This window comes from Bos grunniens, chromosome 14, assembly GCF_055505025.1.
Source record: "Bos grunniens cultivar Pamir isolate PY7600 chromosome 14, Bosgru_T2T1.0, whole genome shotgun sequence".
NCBI classification, from domain to species: Eukaryota; Metazoa; Chordata; class Mammalia; order Artiodactyla; family Bovidae; genus Bos; species Bos grunniens.
This window is the reverse complement of record NC_141178.1, coordinates 67,214,518-67,226,252: the sequence shown is the minus strand read 5'-3', so window position 1 is coordinate 67,226,252 and position 11,735 is coordinate 67,214,518. Positions and strand designations below refer to the sequence as shown.

Genomic DNA, 11,735 nt, shown 5'->3' with positions numbered 1-11,735 from the left:
GGCAATGCCAAAGAATGCTCAAACTACTGCACAATCACACTCATCTCACATGCTTGTAAAGTAATGCTCAAAATTCTCCAAGCCAGGTTTCAGCAGTACGTGAACCGTGAACTTCCAGATGTTCAAGCCAGATTTAGAAAAGGCAGAGGAACCAGAGATCAAATTGCCAACATCTGCTGGATCATTGAGAAAGCAAGAGAGTTCCAGAAAAACATCTACTAATGCTTTATTGACTATGCCAAAGCCTTTGACTGTGTGGATCACAACAAACTGTGGAAAATTCTTCAAGAGATGGGAATACCAGACCACCTGACCTGCTTCCTAAGAAATCTGTATGCAGGTCAAGAAAAATCAGTTAGAACTGGACATGGAACAACAGACTGGTTCCAAATAGGGAAAGGAGTATGTCAAGGCTGTATATTTTCACCCTGCTTATTTAACTAATATGCAGAGTATATCATGAGAAATGCTGGGCTGGATTAAGCAGAAGCTAGAATCAAGATTGCCATGAGAAATATCAGTAACATCGATATGTAGATGACACCACCCTTATGGCAGAAAGCAAAGAAGAACTGAAGAGCCTCTTGATGAAAGTGAAAGAGGAGAGTGGAAAGTTGGCTTAAAACTCAACATTCAGAAAACTAAGATCACAGCATCTGGTCCCATCACTTCATGGCAAATAGATGGGGAAACAGTGGAAACAGTAACAGACTTTATTTTCTTGGGTTCTGAAATCACTGCAGATGGTGACTGCAGCCATGAAATTAAAAGACGCTTGCTCCTTGGAAGAAAAGGTATAATCGACCTAGACACATATTAAAAAGCAGAGACATTACTTTGCCGACAAAGGTCCGTCTAGTCAAAGCTATAGCTTTTCCAATAGTCATGTATGGATGTGAGAGTTGGACTATAAAGAAAGTTGAGCACCAAAGAATTGATGCTTTTGAACTATGGTGTTGGAAAAGACTCTTGAGAGTCCCTTGGACTGCAAGGACATCCAACAAATCCATCCTAAAGGAAATGGGTCCTGAATATTCATTGAAAGGACTGATGCTGAAGCTGAAACTCCAATTCTTTGGCCACCTGATGGGAAGAACTGACTTATTTGAAAAGACCCCAATGCTGGGAAAGACTGAAGGAAAGAGAAGGAGACAACAGAGGATGAAGTAGTTGGATGGCATCACCAGCTCGATGGACATGAGTTTGAATAGGCTCTGGGAGTTGGTGATGGATAGGGAAGCCTGGCGTGCTGCAGTCCATGGGGTCGCAAAGAGTTAAGACACGAAGAGCAACTGAACTGAACTGAACTGATAATAATGATGTGCTACTTTATTAGCCTACATACTCAGCTTACTATATACACTCCCAGTTTTGCCCCTTCATGTTCATGGTGTAAACAAAACCAAAAGGACTGCACCATTTTACTGGCTCGAGGGGACACCCATGTCTCTGAGATAATCCTTCAAAGATAACCCAAAGACCCATGGTGGTCTCGAGCCACTTTATGAAGGTAACAACAGCTAATGTTGAGTGATTACTAGGTATCAGCAATGCTAAGAAGGAAATGGCAACCCACTCCAGTATTCTTAGCTGGGAAATCTCATGGACAGAGGAGCCTGACTGGCTACAGTCCAGGGGGTCACATGAGTTGGACATGACTTAGCAACTAAACCACCACCAAGCGTATTACATCCATCATCTCAGATCCTTGTAACAAACCCATGAACTAAATGTTCTTAATATCTTTATTTTAGAAACGAGAAACAGTCAATCCAAGAAATGATTAAACATTTCCATGATCAGAGCCTATACCTGGCAGAATTATGAGCAATTAAGGGTGATCAGGGAAGGAAAACATGTCCTTAACATTCGTGATATGCCATGTACCTCACCTCATTCACTGCTTACCATGTCTTACAGGTAAAGATAGTACAAAGATAGTAAGTAACTGAAACATGAAGCTGAAACAAACTTTAAACCTCTCCTGCTAAGTCACTTCAGTCATGTCCGACTCTGTGCGACCCCACAGATGGCAGCCCACCAGGCTCCCCCGTCCCTGGGATTCTCCAGGCAATACCACTGGAGTGGGCTGCCATTTCCTTCTCCAATGCATGAAAGTGAAAAGTGAAAGTGAAGTCATTCAGTCGTGTCTGACTCTTCACAACCCCATGGACTGCAGCTTACCAGGCTCCTCCGTCCATAGGATTTTCCAGGCAAGAGTACTGGAGTGGGGTGCCATCGCCTTCTCTGTAAACCTCTCCTAGACAGTATGAAACAGAAGCCCAAGGTCTTACAGGATTCTGAATGACTGGGACATTTTAGGGTCCTCTAGGGTTAGCGTGATGACAGACCCAGCCTCCCAAGGCAGTCACTTTCATTTCCAAGCCAGCCCAGCTTCTGTGGACTGGATAAGCAATGGTGTTAAAGGGACGGGGGGCATGCTGAGCACGTACAGCCTAACTCAGTAGACTTTATCCATTGGTAAAGGTTTGGTTGAGCTTTATCCCTCAACCAAAACCAATCAATAAACACTTCACATGCCAGGTTTTGTGTCAGGCTTTAGGATTACAAAAATGAAATCCTTCTGATTCAAGGAATTCAGTCCAGTAGAAACATGTATCCTGGAAGGACATACTCTAGGACATTAGCATAAAACATAAAAGCACATGACAACTACTCAGTAATAAGCACTACTACATGCAAAACAAGTATTGTGTCAAACTTCACCAAGCTTGTATTTTCAGAGCAAATCTAACCCACTTTGATCTATAGTTATCTCAAGGTCATCAGACTATCCAATTATTAAATCTGATGATGGGTCAACATAATAAGCATAAAGAACTGCCAAGGAGAAAGGAGTTATCCAAAAGGCTGTACATTTTCCTTCTACTAGTCCATCCTTACCTCTGCTTCCCACTGCTATATGACCTCTGATAAACACATATTAGGTATCGGGTAAATTTTTGTTGAACAAATGATTATGCTGCTTGAAAGGAATTACACAAACTCAAATACAGAATAAAAAGCAATGAGTTTGTCATTACAATGATTACTGGCAAAGGTGGGGATTAATGTATAGGAGCAATTGTCACATAGACTATAATCCTCTCTTTCTCATCATCAGTAAGGAAACTTCTACAGCATCAAGGAGAAGACCATCTGGTAGATTAAACTTGAATGGCTTAGAACAATGAAAGCAAACTTTTCTCTCAGGTACTATAACAGAGATTTACACCTGCATATTTCTGGTAGGCTGTAAAGCAACCGGGGAGCGAGCTCCCTGCTACATCTCTGAATATAAGCATCAACATGACCTTCCCCATCCCACTGTAGGGCTAAAATACCTAAGCCCCTACTTTGAGTAGGAAAAAATGAATACAGGAAGTAGTCTTCTCTTTAATTAAAAAGAAACTATGAAACATCACTTGTTAATAAGAATGCTTTATTTATTCAGGTGCTGAATCCTTTGTGCTGGCAAGAAAAACAGAAAATACAGAGAATATTTACTTTTGGGGGAGCTAAACAAAGAACCTATTTGCTGACTCATTAAAGTGAGGCAAAGGCATCAAATAGGATTACATCTGACTACATTAAATTCTCCATTGTTAAGTGACAAATCTCTCTTCGGTTTTCTGAATTTTCAACTCAAAGAGATTCTTGCCAAATTACTAATGAAGCCCATCTAAATCCATCTAAAATGTGAACATATATGCTTCTACAGGTATCAAGGTTTGTGAAGCAGGTTTTGTATAATTGTGGGCAGTCATAAAACACAGTGTGGGACAGAAATAGGACACAAGTTACACAGTTGTTAATCTTCAGATGCAAATTAACTAAAACTGAACTTGCTGTTTTGTTCTTTCTTGATTTAAACTTAGTCCTTTGTTTCATGAACAACAACAAAATTCAATAAGCCAAATCAAATAAAAGTGCTTTCAACAGTCTGCAGACTTAAAACACATTAATCTTGTGCTTTTATAATACCTTATTCCTTGGGGTTCCTGAGGTTGATCATAAAGAATCCACAAGCAGGAAGTTTGGGACTGTACTGTTGCTTCTGAAAATGTATGGAGGATATTTTTCAATTTGTTTCAATTAATAATAACGAATTACCATTTATTTAGACCCATATTTTAAGCACTGTGCTAGCTGCTTTGCAAACATTCATTTAACACTTACCAAAACCGTGCAATGTAGACATTATCTCTTTTTTACAGATGACGAACCAGGTTCAGAGTGGTTACTTGCCACACATAATGGGCTCCACGATTGTGAACCACCCCAACAGCTACTTCTTTGCAATTGATCATTAATCAGACTCTCATCAAACATCAAACTCTCAGTTGTCTGCGATAAAGAATACTGTATGTATACCTATGGCTGATTCATGTTGAGGTTTGACAGACAATAACAAAATTCTGTAAACCAATTATCCTTCAATTAAAAAACAAATAAATTAAAAAAGAAAAAGAATACTGTAAACACTTATCCTCAGATACCACAGTTTAAGACAACTGGGGTAACCCTGCCTAACATATAAAGGTAACAGGATGCTTGAGTCAGAGGTCACACTAAAGCCAAAGATGCTCAAAATGTTTTCCCCCTTTCTGAAAGCAGAAAATCACCCCCAAAGACTTCTTGAATACCATTAACTATCAGCTTTGATTCATTTTTAAATCCCAAACAATATAAAAAGACACAGTTGCCTTGCCAGTACCAGGTGCATCACAGTCACGGAAGAAAATCCCCATGGACTTCTGCTACCCACCAGCCACAGAGAGCCCTCTGCCCCAGCTGTAACTGGCCCCTTCTGGCTCCACATTCCTAATATACACTTCTACTTATTCTTCAAAAAATATATTTTTGACTCACAAAAAAACAAGAGATGAAATCCTGGGCAAGTCCTGACCTTCCTATACACATCTACCTTTTTACAGTGGCAGGAAAAAATGGAGGTGGGGACAGAGGAAATATCTTAATCCTTTACAACACACCATTCCCACTGAACAAATGAACAGGGAGAATAGTGTCTTGGTTACCAGATCCACACACCATGTACGTCAAGAGGCAAAAGCAAACTGCCAAGACTGGAACTTAGGAATCTGGGGCCCCAGTGGCAAACTGTCCCTGGACACTGGCTCAGACTCAATGAGTTAATTAATAGAAAAAGAACCCAGTGACTTTGATCTGATGAAGAATTATATAATAGGAAAACTGAGGGAAAAGGACCACTTGACAGAAAAATTCAAAACAGAATTATGAATCCTATCTCTTAATCTGACTTTGGCCAAGACAATGGGATCATATCTCTAGATAACTGAGATGGTTGAATCTAAAACATACAATCATCAAAACAGTGAACCGTTAGACCTAGTGCCTTCAAAACTCTATCTACTCCTAGACTATATTGTAATTCCTCTTGGAGAACAGAATCCCCAGAGCACATTTCCTACAAGAACCATCAAGAATGATGATCTCAAAAGAATTTTTTGTGATATTTAAAACAGTAGCCCCCAGTGGCTACTGAGCATTCAGCAAGGGGTTTACATGACTAAAGAACTCAATTTTAAATTTCATCTTAATCAATTTAAACTTAACTATCCACATATGGCTAGTGGCTGTTGCACCGAACAATGCAGTTCTAAAAGCTAATTTTCAGCAAATAACATATTTGAAAAAAATTAGTCTTCTCTTCCTTAAGACTCAACAAAACAGCCAGGAGATCACATTATCTGTTCAAAAAAAATCTCTCTCTGGGCAAACCCGTAGGACAGCAATGATCTGTCACCACCCAGTCAGGCAACAGGAAATAAGATTCAATGACAATCTCATCTTTAGTCTCCCAGGATTTCTCTCCATGTTTTCCTTTGAAACTATTACTGTCTTACCTTAAATAAAAAATATTCTTCTTTCTCTCCATCACTGGCAGTATCTCTCACTGGGCAAATCTGGTGACCTGATAATCTGGGTCTTCCCAACCTTTAAGCTGGGAAGTTGACTTTTCCCACATGTTTTGGCAAACAAACCAAACAAATTTTACAACAGTGTGATCTGAGAACATCTTAATTGTAATTTTTGATAAAAAGAAACAGACTTTAGGACTCAGGAGGGAGATGAACTTGGGACTGAAAATGAAGGGATGAGTGCTATTTCCCCAGAATAGTTTTTCCAAGTCCATTCATGAGGAAAATCTTCCACTTCAGGAGACTCAAAAGATTTTCCTACATGAATTTTCCGATGCTGACTGAGGTAGGCACTTCGGCTGAAGCATTTCTCACAGTCAGTACATTTGTAAGGTTTTTCTCCCATGTGGGTCCTCCGGTGCCTGATAAGGTTAAAGCTCTGACTGAAGCACTCACCACAGTCAGGACATTTATAAGGTTTCTCTCCTGTGTGTGTCCTTTGGTGAATCACCAGGGTGGAACTCTGACTAAAAGTTTTCCAACACTCAGAACATCTGTAAGGTTTTTCTCCTGTATGCGTTCTCTGATGTCTTATGAGATGAGAGCTGAGGCCAAAACTCTTTCCACATTCACAACATTTATATGGCTTCTCTCCTGGCTGGATTCTGCATTCTTCTATCAGGCTATAGTTCTGACTCAAACTTTCTTCATACTCAGAACTTTGATAGGTTTTGTCATCTGTGTGCATTTTCTGATGTGTAACCAGGTTCGAACTTCGACTGAAATTCTTCCCACATTCTATACACTGATAGGGTTTTTCTCCTGTATGTATTCTCTGATGCTTGATTAGAGTAGAATTACAACCAAAGCCTTTTCCACATTCAGGACATTTATAGGGTTTCTCACCAGTGTGTGTCCGCTGGTGACGAATCAAACTAGAGCTCTGACTAAAACTCTTCCCACAGTCGGGGCACTTATAAGGTTTTTCTCCAGTGTGGGTCCTCTGATGTTCTACAAGCACATAACTATGGCTGAAGCATTTCCCACAAACCGGACATTCATATGGTTTTTCACCTGTATGCGATCGGTGATGCTGAATAAGGTGAGAGCTGCTGCTGAAACTCTTCGCACACTCGGGACATTTATAGGGTTTCTCTCCCGTGTGAGTTCTTTCATGGATAATAAGATGGGAAGTGTTGCTGAAGCTTTTCCCACATTCACCACATTGGTAGGGCTTCTCGCCTGTGTGTGTTCTCAGGTGCTGAATCAAGTGAGAGCTGTTACTGAAGCACTTTCCACACTCAGAACATCTGTAAGGTTTTTCTCCTGAGTGGGTCCTCTGGTGAATTCGAAGATGAGAACTATTACTGAAGCTTTTCCAACATTCAGAACATTTGTAGGGTTTGTCCCCAAAGGATGGGTTCTGCTGGCCAGCAGGCCCGGTATGGTCTCCTGGGCTCCATCCCCAGTGATTGGGTTGTTCCTCCTCTTTTTCTGTACAATTTCTCTGACTCCCCAAGTTGCTATCATTCTCACAGGAATCATCACGTTCAGTTTTACCTCCTTGGGACCCTGTCAACAGTATTTCTTTTGTGTCTTCATCCTTACAATTTTCTGGGCCATCACTTCTAGACCATTTTGAGGCTCTCTCTTTATCTGCCTTGGAGTTACTGAACTGAACAGTTTTCAAATTATTCTTACTTTCATCTCCTGCAGGAATAAACAAATACTCTAAACATTCCCTAGTCTCTGCCATGGGGAAGAAATTCTGAATTACAGGGGAAGAGAGGGAATAACAAACTCAAACCTTGTAAAATGTTTTAGATTTTTAAAGTGTTTCCAAAAGAATATTAAACAATTATTAGTTTGGGGGGAGAAAAAAGTGTTTACAGCTAGTTTTACTTCTTTTATTCAATGTGTTCATCAGAAGCAGGTGAATTTTTCGTATTTATAACAACAGTAATGAAGTGTCTGGTCAGTTCTCACCAATTGCCATGGTGGATATCAAAATATTAATAAAAATAAGTTCACTGAATTTTATTCTAGAAGACTTTAAAGAGAGAAAGTGAATAGAACACTATCTGAGGTAAAAACTAGACAAAAAAATTAGTTAAAATCTGAGCAAACAAAGAAATAGCAATGATACCCACTACTTATTAAGAATGGTAGTTTTGCATATAGTGTATCAGTATCTTAAAAAAATATGCAAGACAGATATTATCATTCACTTTTCTTAAAGATGAGAAAACTGAGGCTAAAAGAGTTTTCATAGCTTGTGACAGACCAGGGAAATCAAAGTCTGTCTCATTCTAATGCCCTGATTTTTCTATACATTCTACAGCATGTCTTAAAACAAATTCCTAAAGGATTCAGATCTTCTTGATGTCTCACCTGTAACAGTGTTTTTCAAACTCTCCTTCTTTGTGAGGCCATTAGAATCTGAGACCAATAGTTTTTGCTCTTGTTCCATCACAATGATCAGTCAGATTAGGGATCAGAAATCCTGTAGAAGGAAACAAGTTATGTTTAAAGGCATTTGTTAACATTTCTCCTTCCTTCCTTCCAACCATTGCAACACAACGGCTGTTAAGCACTTAATATTCTGCAGACCATACTGAACATAAGAAACATGGGCTTTTGAAAATCCTTTCAGATAATCTAACCTCAGATTCAAGTTATTTAGGATTAAGCATTAATCCAATTTACCTTTCCCAGGGAAATAATTTAAAAATTAAACCTTTGCAATAAAGTCTGAGGATCAAGGTTTAAAAATAGAATAAATATTAATACTGTCCACTTGGAACTCAGAAACACTTGTGGTTGAAAAACTGAAGTAGTTTTTTGGAAAAGGCATCAATAGTAAGACTTTACGAATTGATATGCAGGTATAAAAAGCAGCTAAAGAGAAACTGTTTCATTTACAAAGAATAAGTGGATCCTTGACAGAAGGATGAAACCTTTGAAGTTAATTTTAAACAAAAGTTAGGATTTACTTGACTAGTAATAATAAATTAAGACAAAGTAGAGCTAAAATAATTACAGCCAATAATCTCTAAATATAAAAGGGAGGCTAACAAGGGACCTCTTCCTTATCTCTTACTATCATAATCACAAAATCCCTTTCAGCCTAAGCTTTATCTTCTGGACCCAATTACAACCCCTGACCTACTTGAGGGACTGGAAGGCAATTATATATGGACTCGGCATCCATTTCAGGATTATTAAAAAATAGCACAATTCAAGAAAAATGAGAGTTTAAAAGAAGGCACACACATAGAAAATAAAAGACTTATACTTTTCAATCTGTTACTGCCCATTATGTCATGCAGTGAACCAGATACCTTACACATAACGTTTCTCATGTAATTCTTTCAAGAGCTCCCTGAAGTGTATAAAAATATTGCTGTTGTTGTTCCTAAGTCATGTCCAACTCTTTTGCAACCCCATGGACTGTAGCCCACCAGTCTCCTCTGCCCATGGAATTTCCCAAGCAAGAATACTGGAGTGGGTTGCCATTTCCTTCTATAGGGGATCTTCCCAACCCAGTGATAGAACCCGCATCTCCTCCATTAGCAAGTGGATTCTTTACCACTGAGCCCTCAGGAAAGCCTTGTATAAACAGGTACCAGCATGTTATAGGTGAATAAAAGAGACATTAAGAAACTTTCCCAAGGTCACACAACCGGAACATGGTAGAGCAGGATTCAGTCCCAAATTCGTTGGACACTGAATTTAATACTCTTGTCTATTATAGTAAACAACTAGAGAAGAAAGCAGAAACTGGGCATAATTCCAACCAGCAAATGATCAGGCCTTTTATTTTGTAATATATTGACTTCCATCACCAACACCTCCCCTAATGCCTGCACCACAAACCTTCGAGGGATCTTAGTTCTCCAAACAGGGATTGAACCCCAGGCCCTGCAATGAGAGTGCCAAGCCCTAATCACTGGCCTGCCAGGGAATTTCTATATTGACTGCATTTTTAGAAAACCAATTTATATCCCTAGACCTTATATCAAAAGAAGCTGGTATTCTCTAAGCACCTTCTATATATATATGAAACTTGTCTAAATTACAAGTATGTCCAATGTTTGTGTAGGGAAAAAAACCATACACCTGAACGAAAAAAAAAAAGTTGTTCAAATGGAATAGTATGTTTTACCATCGGAGTTACATACTTCTATCGCAGTCCTCACAAAAGAAGCATTAGTCTACCTAAGATACCCGTGCTACCATTTTCCCTGCTAAGAAACTTATTAATTTTGGTAACAGAGGAGCCCTCAGGAACACTGGCTCAGCAAAACGGTAGCAAACTTAAGGCCACAGTTGGTATTAAAAGGCTGTCCCTAAGATGTCACGCCGCAGAGAAAGGCTGTTTTTACTGCCTAGAGCAAAAAGGTGATTAGGCACGGGGCAGTGCTTCGGCTTGACTCCCAAAGAAAATGCAATTTCTGAAGCTTAGCTTTAAAAAGCGTCGGCTGGGAGCACAGGTCGGGTACACTGCGGGTGAGTCCCAGGGGAACAGATCGTCTCCAGTCGACACGGTCCTTTCAGGGACGTCTCAGGGGAGGGAGGCGCGGTGGCCCGAGCTGCTGGAGATGCTGGGCCTTCGCCCTTCACAGCAGCGGCAGTCCTTTGCAGGATGAACATTGCAGCCTGGGCGACGCAGCTTCCGCTCCTCCTGCCCGAAACCCTCGGCTCCGTCCCCCTCCCCGAGAAGGAACTCACTGTTCTGGGGGCTACATACAAGGCGCCCCGCACAACCAGCAGGCCCGGAATTAGGAGCCCACTCTACTTCTGACCCCACCAACCTAAGGTCCTAACCTCTCAAACCCGGAAGTCAGAAACAGGAAGTTCCCTCTTCTCCCACAGTGGGCTTGATGGAGCCTCTCTAGAAAACAGTGGTGGCTGGCTCTCGTTGATCTTAACCCTTAGGGTCCCGGACAAGAAGGAGTGTGCCGGTGGTATTCCTCTTCCTTGTGGACACGTTTGCCGACTCTGATTCTCATCCCTCACATTTATCAGGTACCTTATAACAGGGGACCAGATGGAGCTGATACTTTTCCTTGCCATCGGGGCATCATCAGATTTCTCATCATCACTGGAATTAAAATGAAGCGAGTATTTGTTAAGCGCCGACTCTGTTTCCCACCGCTGTGAACTGGGAGGTATATATTTAAGCCATCTGTGAAACAGGGCGTGAAGGCATCCATCCACATATAAAACAACTAGTTTACGTTGTTGTTTTATATGTTTTATAGAGGCAACGTTATGAATAATATTTGGTGAAACAGACTCTCCTCTTTCATTACAGAGAAACTAGAAATCAATCCCTTCATCTCCCCGCATCAATCTAAGTCTGCACTGCAACCATCTCTTCCTTCCCTCCAATTACAACAGCGGATTGGTCCTTCGCATTTTAAAGGAGCCCTCCAGTACCGGTCAATTTCCTTCCTACCTTCATGGGATCCTTACACTATCAACTAAACTCCTGACTCTCCCACCACCATCCCCAAATAGTCCTTCAGTTTTTCTTTCTTATTTTTTAACGCCTGACGTTTCCATTTTATCATTTCCAACTCATCTTTTAACTCATTTCTCCTGTAGTGAAAAACAATAAATCACTAAGATCATCAATGACCTCTGCGTTCTTAGCACATTAGTACTTTTTGGTTCCCAAGTCCTCTTTCAGGAGTTTTGACACTGCTTTCTTCTAGAAACACTCTTTTGAGGGGGCACTGCACTCTCCTCACTGTCCTCCAACAACTCTAGTAAGTCCTGTCTTTCACAAGCCTGTGTGTGGGCGCGTGTGCTCAGTCATGTCTGACT

At 40.5% G+C, this 11,735-nt stretch overlaps 1 protein-coding gene and 1 long non-coding RNA gene across 11 annotated transcripts; one reads left to right on the top strand and one right to left on the bottom strand.

The window, feature by feature from the left end:
• Positions 1-3,425: 3,425 nt before the first annotated feature.
• Positions 3,426-11,007, bottom strand: ZNF572 (zinc finger protein 572). Of its 10 annotated transcripts, none has more exons than XR_015140962.1 (5): positions 10,731-11,007; positions 8,295-8,406; positions 5,889-7,613; positions 3,985-4,057; positions 3,426-3,471 (listed from the first exon to the last, which is right to left on the bottom strand). XR_015140962.1 is itself a non-coding variant. In XM_086337187.1 (3 exons), exons 2-3 carry the CDS (start codon positions 8,371-8,373, stop codon positions 6,103-6,105), a joined length of 1,590 nt encoding a protein of 529 aa, XP_086193313.1. In that variant the 5' UTR covers positions 8,374-8,406; positions 10,731-10,851; the 3' UTR covers positions 3,426-6,102. The 10 variants fall into 10 exon arrangements, 4 of the variants coding, with proteins under 4 accessions (XP_086193313.1, XP_086193312.1, XP_086193311.1 ...); XR_015140960.1 differs by having other exon boundaries at positions 10,069-10,741; XR_015140961.1 differs by having other exon boundaries at positions 10,085-10,741.
• LOC147359599 (uncharacterized) lies at positions 10,798-11,546 on the top strand. The gene is made up of 2 exons (XR_015140967.1): positions 10,798-10,931; positions 11,221-11,546. It is a non-coding gene; the product is annotated as an uncharacterized LOC147359599 (long non-coding RNA).
• The last annotated feature ends 189 nt before the right edge of the window (positions 11,547-11,735 follow it).

Coding starts and splice junctions, on each gene's coding strand:
- ZNF572 (XM_086337187.1), bottom strand. CDS start 8,373: ATGGAACAAGAGCAAAAACTATTGGTCTCAGATTCTAATGGCCTCACA. Junction 7,614..8,294: donor TTTGAAAAACACTGTTACAG/GTGAGACATCAA, acceptor TTATTCCTGCAG/GAGATGAAAGTAAGAATAAT.